At 34.4% G+C, this 17,286-nt stretch overlaps 1 protein-coding gene across 1 annotated transcript; it reads left to right on the top strand.

Annotated features, from left to right (window-relative positions):
- The first annotated feature begins 297 nt into the window (after positions 1–297).
- LOC139086563 (interaptin-like) lies at positions 298–6,774 on the top strand. The gene is made up of 6 exons (XM_070635045.1): positions 298–1,120; positions 1,190–1,828; positions 2,205–2,573; positions 2,688–3,104; positions 3,373–4,278; positions 5,339–6,774. Exons 1-6 carry the CDS (start codon positions 298–300, stop codon positions 6,772–6,774), a joined length of 4,590 nt encoding a protein of 1,529 aa, XP_070491146.1.
- The last annotated feature ends 10,512 nt before the right edge of the window (positions 6,775–17,286 follow it).

The raw sequence follows: 17,286 nt of genomic DNA, 5'->3' as shown, positions 1-17,286 counted from the left end.
TTGGACAGGACATAAGATAAAAATAGAATGGGAGGTTTTTTAAAAAATTTGAAGGATTTTTAAAGTTTGGTGGATGTTTATTGTTTGTGGGTGTAAAGAGAAGCTCTTGTGCTGAATAGTTGGATTTGTGATTCTAAAAAATTTGTGATTCCCACCAAAAATCATTAAAAAGTCATCAAAACCTAAGAATTCATTGAAATTTCAATCTAAAATCTCAGCAATCATTGACATTTTATTTTTTATTAACAAAAGAAATTTTCCATTCATTAAATTAATCCTCAAAATTATATCCAAGTCATGAATCAATCAAAATTGAATGAACTGTTTGATAATGTCTATGAAGCTGTCGACAACCTGAATATCGTTCATAGAACTGACTACGAGCAAGCACGTCAAGATATTCGTGATAAAAAGTATGATCATATGCTACTTGATGACATATCTGATGATGAGAAGGCACAATTGGATGAACTTGAAAGAATTGTCCGAATAAGACATAAAAATTATTGTGATGCGATTATAAATGTCCGTAATGTCATGGAACATGTTGTTAATGCATTTGACAATATTGATGAAAAGGATTTTGATAAGGAACGGCTGATTGAGCTTCAAGAAATAATTAATGAGCTACCACAATGTCCACCAGAGAGTGATTTCCTAAATATTACGGATATTGGCGACGACTCATTGAGCAATGATGATGATGATGATGAAATTATTATTTTATCAGAGATTGACGATGATTTGGACATGAATGAAGAGCCAATTGATGAGACTGATGCACATAATGAAAGTCAACTAATAAAAATTATCGAAAAGTCTAAGGAAATGAAAAGACTTGAAGCTGAATTGGATATATATGAAGGAATGAAAAATCAAAGTAAAACTGAAATGTTTGCAGCAAAGGATCAGCAACTTGACATAACAGAACACCAACAACATCAAAGGGATCTATTCAATAAATTGAATGAATTGAAAATCAATTACAGACGAGTAAAAGCAGAAGTCAAAGGAATGATACAGGAAGTTTTGCCATATTTGAATGATGATTCAATGGGAAAGGAACTAATGGAATTATATTATCGAGTTGAATTGGATGATGCAATTGAGAAAAGTCAGGGTAATTGGCTTATTTTGTAATGTCTTTAATAGAAGCAAATAAGACTTCCTTTTTTTTATCTTTTTACAGCATCTAAAGTGCAGTCAAAGATTCCACAAGCACCATCGAGAATCCCACAGCAACCTCAAATTGCTATGCAACACCTTCAAGTTCCTCAGGTCGTTCAAGCATCTTCAAGACTTCCTCAAATACAATTTACATCAAATATTCCACAAACAGCCATTAAACGTCCTCAGACGACATCAAGAATCCCTCAAATACCAACAAGGCTTACACAAATGTCAACAAATCAACCTCAAATACCCACAAGAATTCCACAAACTTACATGAAACAACCAGATATTTCACATCGGTCAATTGCTTCTCCACAACAACAACAACATCCGACACAAATTCATGCAGAACTTCCAAGAATACAGACAAGAATTCCACAAGGTTTGACATCACAAATTCCAAGGCAAATGTCAACATCGAATATTCCAAGAACACCATCACAGCTTCAGATAGACGTTGAGCAGTATAAGAGTAAATTGGCAGTGCCATCAAGCATTAGACAGCATGGAAACGTGCAAAATTTGAAACAATCAGAAGCTGTCAAAACTCCACCAAGAATGATTCAGGATAGAAGCAAACAGCTTGGAGCAAACCTCAAAATCTCTGAATCGATTGGGAATATTAGGAAAGTTAGAGCTCGACCGGAAGCTGCATGTAAGTTATTGTTGACCTGGTGTATCTTGATATGGATCAATTGCTTGTTATGTCCTGGGGTTTTGCCTTTGTTTGGCCTGGGTTAATGGTACTGGGGTTACACCTGCTACACTCGGAATGGTACTGACTAGAGCTACTTTGGACTCGATTGTGTTTGACTTGGACACCAATGTTATGTTCAGGGCAAGCCCAGGGGTAGTGCTTTTGTTTGGACTAGGGTAATGCCTGTTGCTTTCGGGATGGTACTTACTAGAGCTACTTTGGACTAGATTATGTTACGCTAAGGCACCAATGCTACTCTAGACCATAACAAACAACCAGGTCCAATTTAGACAGACTTTTCATTAATCTGACAAATTTGTCGTCCCATCTACAGCCAAAATCTCAAGATCCAATCTCCGTTCCAACGAAATGAATCGTCTACAACTCAGAAACTTAACGCCAGCACAACGTAAAAATATTAATAAGCAAAATAAAATTAAAACCGAAGATGTTGCTGCTCGAATGCTTCGCGATGCTGAAAAGGCTCTTTCAAAATTAACAAAAGGATCAAAAATCACATTAAAAGACCGTGAGATGAACGAGAAGGAGGACATTCAAATGCTTATCAGCAGTGCACTAAAATTGTTTTTTAATCAGCTTGAAAATGTGAATTTGTCGCATGAGCATAAAATTAAAATATTAGAGGAAAAATTGAACATGTTATTCGTTGAATTGCGCAGGATTATGACTCAATATCGAGGAAGTGAGTAGTTTTTATTGCACTCGAGACTTGCCCTAAAACTTTGTTGAAAATTCCTGAATATTCACAAAAAGAAAAAACATTTTAATCAGCTTATTTTCCTCCTCATCATTTCAGAATCTTTCATCCAAGACGAGACAGCAAAGCAGAGATTTATCGACAATGTCCTGAAACACTTCAACGAGACACAAAACTTTGATAATTATCGTGAAATTCTTGCTGAATTCTTTAAGAAAATTCCACAACAAAAATTTCAAATTCAAAAACAACAGCAACAACCACAAGTCATTCAGCAAAAGCAAAGACATTCAACACCTATAGCTACTAGACGACCTTCAAGTGCTAGACGATATAATGATGTATCACGTATTGCACCTTCATCACGAAGACCGTCAAGTGATGCAGCATCAAAACAAACGAAAGCTAAAGTTCAAAATCAAGTGAGAAATTTAGAAAAGTCGAGTCTTCAAAAGTCATCGACACAGACGGCGATCAAGCAGAAACTTGATAAGTTTGTTGAGACATTTTGTAAAAGTGAGTATTTGATTGTTTAGTAGGGCTGGACAGTGTGGTCGGCAATATCGTGTCATTTTGACACTTGAACCTGAATTGGTAAGGTTACTGCGATTGTTCTCGCAGGGTGCAACAGGTAATGTTTCCTGTTGACTCGACCAAGACCTAAAGAAAGCAGTGACACAACCAAACATTGCGCAGATTGAGTTTTCACGACATTTCAGTATCTTAAGCTTCAAACTTTCAGATTATAATTATTAATTCCAATATTTCTTCCATTTCCTTCCAGTTTTCATCCTCAACCAGAAGAACCGACGAAATAAATTCGACATTTGGGTCAAAACCTTCCGCGCAAATCTAAATCCCATCCTTAATGACCTCGAAGCTTTCTACAAGACCCTTCCATATCCAGAAATTCAAAAATTCAACCGTGAACAAATTGAAAAATCTCTTGACCGTCTACTTCATCAAGTCTACGAACAAACCCGAAAGTATGAGCTAACAAATGTCAAATGTAAAGACCTCATCGGAAATGAGATGAAAAAATTGATGGAACAAAAGCATTTAAAGAACTTGAATGCATCATTAGGTGTATTTTTGCGTGGAATCAAAGAACTAATTGAATCATATATAGAGCCATCAGATAGTCAACAAGAGTTGCCATCAATCATACAAAAGCCACAACAAACAACACAAAATCGTGGACAGCAATCAATGCTACAGAGACTTCATGAATCAAATATTCAAAGAGCACTTCATCGAACCTTAATGAATGAAACTGATGATAGTGTCGAGTATCCATCATTTAATGAATCACTACTACAACAAGTGTCTTTATCGGAACTTCAATCAATGTACAAGAAGATGTTGAAAGGTAAATATCAAATGCCAAATGTTCAAGGTACGGCACATCAAGCAATGATGCTTGAAAAAATTGAAAAACTTTTAAGAATGAAAGTTGATCGTGGAATGTCAAAACAGCGTGATGAAAGCTTCCTTCGTGGACGTCGTCGACTTAATAAGTCATTCCAATTTCCAATACATGAAAGACTTGCACCATCATCAATTAATACATTCAATCGTATCATTGGTTCAAATGAGATTTTAGATGCTGTTGAGATTACCGATGAGATGCTTAAAGTATTGGACATTGTTCTCGAATGCTGTGAGACTGTTGATGAAAATATTTGTAAAGGTAATTACTAGATTGAATTTAAGATGATCTTTTGGTTGTGTGTAGTTGTGGGTAGATTTAATTAATTTGATGGCTTGGTTGGGAATTCGAACATTTTTCAAGTGTAAATGATGGAAGGGTTACTGTAACCATGTTCCTATGTGGAGCATAGGTTACAACAAAAGGCTTTCCATCTGACTCTGTTGCTGGCTCTATCACCTCTGTCCGCACGTTGAGCTGACATTCTTTCATTACTGTTCTGCACCAAGTAGCTTTTGAAGTTCCTGGTCGTCTTTTCCCTTGTGGATTCCATCCAAGGGGTGTGCAACAAATTTGTGTTTCTGTTCCAGCAACGACATTTTTCTTCCGAAGCGTATGCCCTATTCTATCGGTATCTCCTTGTTGATTAGAAGGGTTTGGGAAATTTTAAAAATGCCGGAAATTTGCAAATTTATCGTAAGCAAAAGTGGACAAATTGGTCTTCTAGTGTTGAGGACCAACTCGAGATGTCTCTGTTTCATGCAAAGCATTTGATGTCTTAAGTCGAGTTGCTCTCATTAGTACATTCCCGGAGCACACAACGTAGTGAAAATTTGGTGCTAGGATGACTTGACTCTGGCCTGATGCTGGAATTCATAAAATCTGACTTAAAGCCAAAGTTATGCTAGTCTAGGACTCACCAATTATACACTGTGCCTTTCTGGCTGATCGTACAGATCCATGTCCTCCTCAGTTGGCTCTTGAAGCTGGCTCTTTCGCTGACTATCACTTGCCAATTACCAATTTCCTTTGAAACATCCAAAAAGTTCAAATATTCGATTATCGGAACATTTTTGTGATCGATTTTTGTCATCAAACATTCTATATCCATCCAAAAGTGCCAATATCCCCAAAAAATTGTCACATAACTTCATAAAACTAAATCAAATGTCCCAAACACTTCATAATTCCTCAATCAAGCTTACCAAATGAAAATAATTCCATAAGACAACAAGCACCAAATCCAATTTCCAATAAATTGATAATTCTAAGTACACAGCCACATAATAAATTCCTTTATCTTTCTTTTTTTTATATCAAGTCCTTATGAATCAGACTCGAAATGAAGCTTCTGCACTTGACGACTCATTGAACATTTTAGTTGCACACATAAAGAATCTCATCTACAATAACAACGTGATCGATTACGGTGATGAGCTTGCACGACTTGATAAGCTACATTATAAGATAGATGTCGATGAACTTAAATCAAAATTAGGTCGTATTGTATTCACAAAATCAGACTGTGAAAATTTATTGGAAAATGCATTTTTGATGCAAGTCAATGAGTCCGACGTGGCTGTTTATGCTGTTATTGAATTTATTAAGAATTTAAGATATATGGAATATAAATATATGCTTAAAATATTAAAAGGTGAAATTCGTGGTGATATTGACAAGATTCCAATTAATGCTGAATCATCACATGATGATTTATTGTCTACAGCACCAAGTGCAAGTTATCTTGATAAAATGAAATTCATTCAACCGATTTGCGTTATCAAAGACTATAATTACCCACATGATTTAATCGAACGAGACATCCTATATGTTGCATGTCAACTAACAAATCGTAATGAATTTGAGACAGCTAAAGATGATACAGACAATATTGACGACGATGATATTGATGACGATAGAAATGGACATATGGATTATTTATCACGTTACATCATACAAATTGCACAAAAATATCAAAATAGTTCCATAAATGAACGTGATGCACTGAGAATAATTGGTCAAATATTCTATATGCTACCATGCATACCAATCAATTTTTATCAGCGCTTCATCTATCATTCAGATAATGAATATTTTAGTTCAATAAGATTCAATAATCCGTCATTAAATACAGCAGCACGCATTGAAACAATGGCATTAAAAAATCGTACGATGTGTGCTGAAGATAAATTAATTTATGGACGTCAAGTTACGCTCATAACAGATCAAATTGAACGTTTTATGTTTGTATTTGATAATGAAATTGAAGAAATTGCACGAAGTTTTCAGCTATTGGATACGAGAAAATCAAGTGGCATTAAAATTGGTGGAAATGAGATATCAAAGAATGGTAATGGAATTTTAGGAAATCCAATGGAAATTGATACGAAAAATGCAATAGATGGAAAAATTGATAATGTTCAGCTAAGTCTCGTGTCAAGTCAACCACCGGTAACTAATGTTGTGAATGAGGATATACTAAAGAAATTGGATGAAATTGATGCAATTCTTGATAAGCATCTCGGTGAGGTTGATCACTTTGAGAATTCAAAAGTCGCAAAAATGTCACTTAAATACGAACTGCAACCAAATGCCATAAAACGTAAAAATTATTGGCAATGTCGTGGAACAGAAATACCTAAATGGTTTCCCGGATTCTATTCAGTCTTTCCAAACTCATCCAAACCGATTGCATATTCAATTGAACAAATTCTTCCTCATGCCTGGCGTATGATGGCACCGATAAATTATAAATGAACGATATTCTGTTCTGATAAATAAAATTCCTTTTTTTATTCACTGTGATTCCTTTTTTTTGTGTATTTGTGTATATTGTGAATTATTTATCTCTTATGATTGTATTGTTGATATATGTTTCGGATATTCAGACAATTTTAATCCTTTTATATCGAAAATGCAGAATATTAATTTAAAAAAAAAATTGTAGAAAAATCGGATAAGCTTAATGAGAAAATATCTCGTGTACATTTTAGTGAGAAAATTGTAGATTTTTATCGTTAAAGATTAAATTTTATTGTTTTGTATATCGAGTGTCAGATGGCTGCATTGTCTATGCCTTGTTATATTGTAAAGTTGCAATATATCGCATTATTGACGCAGCCCAGAGGGGTGGGGAGGACAGACTCTTAAGACTAAGACTTAGGCCGGAACCGAAACTGCAAAAGTATTTGTCGCAGGAGTATCCAAGAAGTCTCGGTCTCAACTAATCTCCAGATCAAGACTCAAAAGCCTTTGTCGCAGGATTGGAAACCTTTAATTAGGCTTACTTACTTACTTCCTTGGCACTTTATAGGGTCCACGCACGAAACATAAGTATTTTAATGGATAAAATTGAACAACAGGTAATGGTGATAGGAATCAAAAATAATAAAATTACTTATTCCTACTAAGAACTTATCATGTAAATAATGAATATGTCAAGGATCAGACACTTCAGAAGTGTAGTATTGGATTAGTTGAATTTGCTTGGGAAACCAGCTAGTACAGTATTGAACCTACTGTCTCAAGTGGACAAGAATACGTCATAATTGCCAGAGCTCGAAGTCGAGTCGAGTCGAGTCAACTTGAAGTCGAGTACATTTGAGTCGAGTCGAGTCGACTTCAACCATATCGACTTCGAGCTCTGATAATTACTAGATGGCAAGTTAATGTTCTGTTGATGTCTAGTTCTAACGTATTTTTGTCCAATCGTGTGTACTTGATGTACTTGTATGGAAAGTACATTAGTTTACTTACTGTAAGTACTTAATAGACTTGTATGGAAAGTACAGTAAGTATAGCTAGTACAGTAGAATTGTCCCACCCTTGAAATATATCAATACCGGAGTCAATACGAACCAAAACAAAAGGACATTAATAATTAATTAAAAATATTAGAAAAGTATCGATAAATAGCTTTATTTTGGAACTTTAGTACTCGTTTGCTGTCGAAACATAAAGGAAGTAATATTAAAAGGTATTAAAAATGACTCAAAACTTCAGCCTAAGATTTATCTTATACATTACAAATATTATGACAATCAGTCAATGTGTCATACCAAAACTGTCACATCAGCAATCAATCTATTCAAATATTAAGAAGAACCTTGCATTTACAACAACAATAAGACAAGTTTCAAGCACAGAGAATAATCTTTATCAATCAGCAATCATTTTTGCAGATAGAATTGAGCAGTTTGAAGAAATGGATGTAAATTTGCTATTAAGCAACGATTTTCAAAAGCACTTAATATTCATTATAGTCTTTATGGATGCAACTAAGGAGTCAATTTATTCATTACGAGGACAAACAGTTTTGAAAGTTATGTCGTCAACTATTGAGCTTTATGCTTACTTTTTTGTATTTAATAAGGATGGATTCTTATTAGTAAGCCTTGAATGGTTCTCAGGGTCATTTTGTAATGGTCCGCAATTGGTTCACATTAATAGCTTTAACAAGCTAGAACAAAAGTGGATATATGACTTAAAATATCAACGAAAATTCATGAATTATTGGAACTGCATGATTACATTGGAAACGGACTTAAAAGATGCTCTTGGAGTTTATCTTTATTATGGCTCATTAATAGGACTTGTGCCTGATTTTTTTCGAATTATGTCGTCATTTGGAAATTTTAGTTCCAATTTTCAGATTCAATATCCTAATGGTGTGCCTGATACGAGTAGCGGAATGGTTATTGACCCAAATGTTTACTTAAGTCTTGGAATGTACTCAGCATATACATTTGGAAAAGTACACTTTGGATCGTCATTTATTCAGTCAGAATATCCATTTTATGTTACACCTGGCGAGCTGTATTCATCATATGAGAAGCTATTCCTGCCATTTGATGACATGACTTGGTGCTACATTATTATAACTTATTTAATTGTATTTTTAGCAATATTTATTGTTAAATTCCTTCCAAAATGGATACAAGCAGCTTTTTATGGATCAAATATTCAAGCACCGACTTTAAATGTCCTGCAAATTTTTTTTGGAATCTCACAAATTAAAGTTCCAATTGAATCATCTCCAAGAATAATATTAATCAGCTTTGTATTTTTCTGCCTGGTAATTCGTACTGCATATCAAGGAGTTTCATTTGATTTCCTTACAACAGAGATGAGGAAGAAGCCAATCGATAGTATTGATAAACTTATGCTTCAAAATTTTACAATTGTTACGTTAGATAGCTTAGGTTATGCTTTTCAAGATGCTTTATACATGCTGGTTGGAAATTATCACAGGTAAGTCATGGCTGCATCTAGAACAGTGCTGGACAACTTGTGTGCAGTGGCACGATAGTTTATTGTCAAAATATTTGGAAATGCCTGGAACCGTATTCCGTATGCGGTTTTGGTCGAGGCTTATCACCAAAGTGTACCTCGTTAAATAAAAGGTTGTCCACCACTGATTAAGGATATGGTCAGTAATGAATGTCTTAATCTTGAGTGGAACAGGATGTGATTAGTCGTCATGAATTTGACATCTATTCCGCTATGAGGCTTGAATTGACGACCTTCAAAATGAGTAGGTAATGTCGGTACATGATGGAGGAACTAAAGATACTAGTCACAGCCTGTTCCACTCGAGACCAGAGTTGACATGACTTTGAGAGTCTTGCACAGTTTTATTCAATTACAATAAATTTTCTACAGGACCCACATGATTTTAAAGACAGATTTTGATATAGCAAGTTTCTATGCCAGCACCATCAAAAATGCCACAGCTAAGTTGGCTTTTTTCATGCAGGACACATTTTTTGATATAATACATTATGACACTGCTGTACAAGGAGTATACCTAAAACAAAAATTTTTCTCATATCCAATTGGATTTGGAACTTTTAAGAATCATTTTATGAGTGGACTTGTTGAGGAGACGACGAACAGACTGATACCAGCTGGAATTCCACAACATCTTTTTGAGCATAATCATTGGTTGAAATTTGGAAGGATAGACGTTGAAAAAGGTGTCGGACCAAACATTCTATCTGTTAATGACCTTTTATTTGGATTTGTTTTATGGGCTGTAGCATGTGGAATGTCAACGATTGTATTTTGTGCTGAACGTTGTCAAAATTGTATGAAAAATTTCTTAACAAAATTCTTAGGTTTAATCACATTCGTTTATGTTTTTAAGCGTGTACTATTAAGGCGTCATTAATATTGGATTTTGTGTCTTTGTTCAGTACAATGATAAGAGTTGTGGTATGGGGATTGAATTGAGAATAAGATTTAAGTGAGAATTGTGCCAAACACTCTAGTAACCCTGGGTAGCTCTGGTAGCTCAGTAAGTAAGACCACTTGACATGTAATTAAGAGGGCTTGGGTTCGAGTCTTACTGAGACTTGTTGTTGGGAAGTGTACTTTTTATTAAGAACCTTAGTTGTTGTAAGGTTTCGAACAATTAAATTTTAAAATTGAGGTTAATAAAAAGGATGGTCTAAAAGACTCTTAACCCGAGTGACACAAATGATGATGATGATGACGTCTTTAATGTTAACAAATTAAGACGGCTGGTTTCCATTTTGTGTTAATAAAAGAGCTTTGATAAAACTTTGAATGCTCTGTAATTGAGCCTTAAAAGCACCTTGTTGTTAGAGCCTCAAAATCTCCTTGCTGTAGAGCGTCAAATGCTCGTTGTTGTTGAAGCCTTAAAAGCATCTTGTTGGAATCTTAAAAGATGCTTGGTTGTGCCTGAAATGCTCATTTTTGTGGGATCCTTAAACGCTCCTTGATGGAACTTTAAATGCTCCTTATTTTAGCCCTAATAGCTCCTCGTTAAAGCCTTAATAGCTTCTTAGTTTTGAGCTTTAAAAACTCCTTGTTGTTGGAGCCTCAAAACTCCTTGTTTTGGAGCCTTAAAAGCATCTTGTTCAAATCTTAAAAGATCCTTGGTTGTGTCTGAAAAGCTCCTTGTTGTGAATCCTTAAACGCTCCTTGATAAACTTTAAATGCTTCATTTTTAAAGCCCTAAAAGCTCTTTGTTGGAACCATAAAACCTTAATTTTTGGAGCCTTAAAACTGCTTGTTGTTTGACCCTTAATAGCTTCTTGTTATTGGATCCTTAAACGCTGCTTGTTGTTGAAGCCCTAAAAGCTCCTCATTGGAGTGTTAAAAGCTCCTTGTTGGGCCCTCCTTCATTTAAGTCCCTCACACAAATACGAATATCCCTTTTAAATTGTCATATATTTTCGGGTATATTGGCAAAATATATCATACCGATACAACTTGAAGGTTTTCACGCTGATAATACAGGTAATTAAAATTAATTCTTCCTCTTTTCATTCGATTCAATTGAGGCAGAGATTGAATTGATATTTAATTAGCATCATAAAGCACATTTAATTAACTTTTTTCTGTTGTTGTTGCTGTTGAGTAAAAAAAATATTTTTTTTATATATTTTAAAATTGATTCTTGATAAAAAACCAGTTGCTTATTATTTGTGCCACTTGCTTTCCCTTTTTTACTGCCTGCTCAGAGAGCAAGAACAGAACAAATAACAAATAAAATCAATTTTAACAATAATTTTTTGTATAAATTTGCTGAACATATTTCAACACAAAAAACAAGAACGTTGAGGATGTGAGGAGCACAAAAAAAAAGATTCAGAAACCGCGCATTTTTTGTGGGAAATTCTGTCGTTAAGCAATATGGCAATGAAATATAAATGAGAGGTAAAAAAAGGTTGTAAATGTTAATTTTAAATCGATGAAAATTTATATCGTGGTTAATTCGAAAGTATGTTTTCATCCTCATTCTCATCATCATCACCAGAAATATTTTGTTTGGATGTATGTCTTGTTTGTATGGAAAAATGAAAATCAAGCTTTAAGGTTAGGTTAGTTATTGAGGTGAACTTTATTGACGCATTTTTTAATGGATGCAATGACATTTGTAGCTCTAATAGTCAAATGAGTATGCTTTCGACCGGAGGAAACAAATGAAGAAGGCCCCGTCAGGGATCTTTAAAGGCTCCGTCAGGGATCTTTTAAGGCTCCGTCAGGGATCTTTATCTCCGTCAGGGATCTTTAAAGGCTCCGTCAGGGATCTTTAAAGGCTCCGTCAGGGATCTTTAATGGCTCTGTCAAAGATCTTTAAAGGCTCCGTCAGGGATCTTTAAAGGCTCCGTCAGGGATCTTTAAAGGCTCCGTCAGGGATCTTTAAAGACTCCGTCAGGGATCTTTAAAGGCTTCGTCAGGGATCTTTTAAAGCTCCGTCAGGGATCTTTTATGGCTCCGCTTGTCACTTTTATTAACTCAAAATGGAAGCCGCCTTCGTTTGGCAGCCATATGAACACTATTTAGCATCCAGCATGTTCGTCTTAAATATACTAGATGAACATGCTCATGATCGTTGGTCTCAGCTTAGTCTGGGTTTGAGATCACGCTCTTTGCCTGCTTTGATAGATTCAATTGAATCCAGAGTCATGTCAATTTTGAAGTTATCGATTAGCCAATTTGTGCTATTCATGACCAACCTTTAATTGCAAATTTGTTTCATTTATGTCTGATGAAATTTCCAGAAGGTTCAAAAATTGTTAATTTAGAGAATCGAAGAGTTTGTTCAAAGACGTAGCTTGAAACTTCCTTAAAGTAGCTATAATCTTGATTTTCAAATTTTCAGGAAGCTTAAAGTATCCAAAAATATCAATTTAAATAAAAAGCCATCAAATCTCAATGCAGACAATCAGTCAACAATCAATATCCAACATCCATCCATAACCTCAAAAATCCAGACTAACAAAAAAAAAGTTATTTTCAGCATTCAGTTTGTATTGTCGATTAATTTCAACTTGAGCAATTTCAATTGAGGTTTAATTTTGTGGTTATATTGGAAATGAGCTTGTACGTGGAACTGAACGTGCTCTTTTATTCATGAATTGATTTGTACTGAACATAAAGCAGCTCTGTATTCACATGTATATATTATTTTTTTGTATCATTCATGGTTCCTTTAACTGATGTAAATTAAGCTCATTTTCTGTAATTTTGGGCTTCCTTCATCTTGTCATATATGCTACATATTCGATTTATATTAAAGACTCAACAATATGTGGTAAATTTAATTATATAAGATGTTGATTTGAAATTTCCATTGTGCTACACATGCTTCAAATTACCTTGAGATTCATATGAATTAATACAAGACGATGACTTTGTCCTTCTTTGAAATTTAATTTGGATCTCTTTGATAAATTTACTAATTTACAGGCAAAAAACAACCTCAGATTGTAAAATTCATTGACTCATGACTATGAAAATGATTTTTTTTTTGGGAATGTCTTGAAGGAAAATTGTTAAATATGTGAAATTTGATTGATGAAAGCATTGCCTTCGTTTCACTCATGCATGAAATTAATTTCATGTGAATTTATTTTGGGACTGTTCATATATTACGTTCCTTAACAGGCAAATAGATCGCTTTTTGGTATCGTTCCTACATTGTGTTTCTGTGATATTAAGGCTGATAAGGTATTTGATTTGATTTGGAATATTTTTACAGTATTAAGAGACACAATCAATCAGGTAGTGATACATCTTCTCTTTTTATCGTGATACCCACCGTTCGCAATCTGTGGAAACTCCATTAATTAAGGACTTCAAAGCTGACTTTTTGGACGGTAAAAGAGATCGTTCACGTCTAAAGAACTCTTGGAAGGAAGCTGTCGATAGAGATAGTATGGCGCTTGGTATCGGAAATTGGCAGGTGGAAGCCAGCGATAGAGCCAGCTTCAGGCGACTCCTGTGCGAGGTCATGGATCACAACTGATCTGTACGACCAGCGAAGTAAGTAAGTATGTAACCCACCGCTTGTGCTGCTAAGAATAGATGTTTAATTGATTGTCCAGTACTATCCGAGTGTCCAAATTAAGGAAGGCTCCGTCTTGTTGTTTTTAAGGATTCAAAAAAGATCCTTAATAACTCCAAATAAATGCCAGATATATTTGTTTGCCAAATGGAGACGACTTCCATTTGGTATTTATACAAGAGATCTAGCGGAAGCTTAAAAGCTCGTTGATGAAGCCTTCCTTATGTCACTCAGTCTCGAATGTTATCCAATCATACCTTCTCGACGAAAGCTATTGAACAGGTGATGATTTGTAACCATCAACTGTCTCGATCCTAAAATCTGTATAGTTTGCACCCGATTCAAGTGTCTCATTTGATTACCCCCCAAAAATGCACCACTATAATGTCCATCACTAAAACTGTTGGCTAAAACATAATGAAATTTAATCAAAACCGCTGTTTAATTTTTGCAATTTTACATGTGGTTAAGCCAGTAAAAGAACTAAGCATTTAAAATAATCTGTGAATAAAAAAAAAGTTACAGAACTAAAATGTTTAGCTTGTTACAGCCAAAACATTTGAAAAAAAAAAATCCATTCCACCCTTCTGTCATTAGCATCATCACAGTTTTCTGTTAGTTCCTCATTCTCCACAAAACATAGAACTGGAAATGAATTTTATTTTGTGTTCCTTGTTAACTAGCTATTTGGGAGAACTAAAAATGATATTAATTAAGCTTTTAACATATAATTTCCATTAAAGTACTCAAGTTTGAATGAAAACATTTTGAAAAATTGCTTGTTTGGTGAAAAAAAAAGACTGGACGGAGAATGAAGACTATAAAAGTTTCGTACAGCAAGCAAAAGTATAGACAAAATGAAAGTTTGCTGGAGACATCAAAAATTACTGACAATTGGGAATTTTTGCTTTCTTTTTTTAAGTCGGTTAAAATGAAAGCTTTAATGGTGGGGAAAATTTTCTTTGTAAAGTGGATGTGCTGTTGGGAAATATGACTTTATTGTGGCACTTTGTAGATGTACGGTGAAGATTCAGTCAGCAAAAATGTTGAGAATTGAGAAGTTTAAGTATGAATGGCAATTGATGTTCTGAATATGATTTAACATGTGTTTTTTTTAGACTTTTAAGGGTTGGTTTCGATGTTGGACATTTAGGTATTTATCAAAGAGTCAATTGAAGTAAAACTGCACATCGTCTAAGGCACGAGAGCGTCACAACAGAATTCAAAGAGTCGTTGTGTCACAGTTTCAATTTTAAGTCATCAAAATGACGAGTTTTTAACTAAATGAACAATAAAGGCATTTTACAAACATAGTAATAGCAGATATTCGATCTGGTGCTTAACCACTCGAACCACAGATGATTGACCACTCGCACTGGCAATTATGCCTTTATTTGTCACAGCTCAACTTGATATCCCAGCATTCCAAGGTCAAAATCCCTATATTATTCAAATTTGCTCGTGGTAGACCGTAGAACTCACTGGAATTACAGGAAGCTTTCCATAGGACATCATCAGCAAACCTAGGTACAAATTGGCATCTATTGACATGCCGAATTAGCAGCCGATAGAACAGTTTTGCTGGGAATCGACATATGACAAAAAAGTGAGGCTCATCTGATGATCACACTTGATCTGTACCGGCCAGCGAAGTAAAGTAAGTATTCAAATGCGCTCTATCCAACCAAAAACCCTCAAAACTTCATAATCTCCCCAACATGTCCTTACAGGCCATTTTCACTTCCTTCAATAACAAAAAACTTTTATGAACCAGCAAAAGAACAAACATCCAAAAAAAAAGATGCGACACAGCACGATAAAAATGAACATTATTGCTTCTGGGACTTTTATCGTTCATCGTATAACTCATAATGGTGGATCATTAAAAATTAAATCGAATTTTCATTGACTAAAATCATGATGACTAGTTAGCTATGGATATTACATGAAAAATTGACTTGAATAAACATCAGCAAAAAAAGGTTAATTTTAGTTAATTTATATAAAAACTTCCATATCCACATCCACAAAGTTTAGTTTTACCTCCCATAACTGAGATTAACTCTCTCATTTCCTCTCCTTCATGTGAACTTAATGACCTGTATCTAAAAACTTTTAATTAAGTTCAAAAAAAGGTCTTTTTTTTAGTTTTTCGTCTTTTTTTTCTTCTCTTTCCTTCTCACTTACTTCCTATACATTTTAACATGTTGAATGTATGTGGATGAATAGAAAATTAATATTAAGGATGGCTATAAAGTAAACAGAGGGACGATGAAGGTCTTGTATGAATTTTGGTAGAATTTCATGGAATGGATGGGTTTTTTGAAGATATATGATTCTTAGGATATGCTCTGAGGCACAGAAGTACACCTTGGATGTAATTAAGAGAGTTTAAGACATCCTTAACATTATAAAACTATTTAATTTCTTAGATTTCTACTATTAATTAGGTTTAGACTTAATAACAAACTTACATCACAGGTCGTACTGATGCTAGGATCAATTGACTGAACTGATCAATTGAGGCTTGCAATAGATGTCGCTTGGAGCTGGATGTATTACAATTGACAATTCTAAATACGAAGTGCAGCTCTATTTCTATATTCTCTATTCTTCCAGGAGTTCGGGTATAAAGAGGTGGTTTCAGACATAATTTCTAGTAAACCCCTGGAAAATGACAATCAGAACAAATTCCATCAAAGGATTTTTAACTGAATATTTTTTATTATTCTTATGAAAGCAAGTAATAATAATAAAAATTATGTATACATTACAATTTTTCTGTTCATATCTAAATGATAATGGAGCTAGAATATAAAATACTATATAAAAAGTTTTAAATTTTCGTGTGTATCTTTTTTATGTGTCTAATAACATCAAGAATCATACACACATTTCATAATTATAGATTAATTTTAGTAAGTAATCACAGGAAATCATAAAATTTTTCAATTTTTTTGAAAATAAAATTTATACCCGAGCAGCACAATTTGGGGAGCCTAAGTCTATTTTAAATCGCTGTTGTTGGTTCGGTTCTATTTGCAATCTTTGTAAATGTTGGGTTCGGAGATGATAGGTTGTAAGCCTTTCTATCCTGATTGTGTGAGTACCACCCTTCACACAGGGTTTGGATAGACTTCTAATCTATCCTTTTAAGTACAAATTCCAGCACAGATCTCGTTCATCAGCGGTGTATGCACTCGACTTTAGAAGGCATCTAATGGACGGCATGGATCGCAGTTGAATCAGTCCAGTATAGTAAGGAAGTCAAATATTTCGAAGCATTTTTGATCAACGGTTTTAAAAGAACAATATGAAAAAGCAAACAAGCATAGACATAGTCAAACATACAATCAAGATTACAATCATTTGTATTGAATCAAAATTCTGCCAACTTCAGACACAACTGATCATATCATTCGCTCTTAAATAAACTAGCATAGAGAAACTAG

This window comes from Chironomus tepperi, unplaced genomic scaffold (genome assembly GCF_022539635.2).
Source record: "Chironomus tepperi strain 1889 unplaced genomic scaffold, CSIRO-AGI_Ctep_v1 contig_85, whole genome shotgun sequence".
Classification (NCBI taxonomy): Eukaryota; Metazoa; Arthropoda; class Insecta; order Diptera; family Chironomidae; genus Chironomus; species Chironomus tepperi.
This window is presented reverse-complemented; position numbering and strand designations above follow the sequence as displayed.

Bases quoted from the DNA above. Each gene is read 5' to 3' on its own strand.
- LOC139086563 (XM_070635045.1), top strand. From the start codon at position 298: ATGAATCAATCAAAATTGAATGAACTGTTTGATAATGTCTATGAAGCT. The intron at 1,121-1,189 runs GTAATTGGCTTA...ATCTTTTTACAG, and splicing joins TGCAATTGAGAAAAGTCAGG to CATCTAAAGTGCAGTCAAAG. The intron at 2,574-2,687 runs GTGAGTAGTTTT...TCATCATTTCAG, and splicing joins TATGACTCAATATCGAGGAA to AATCTTTCATCCAAGACGAG.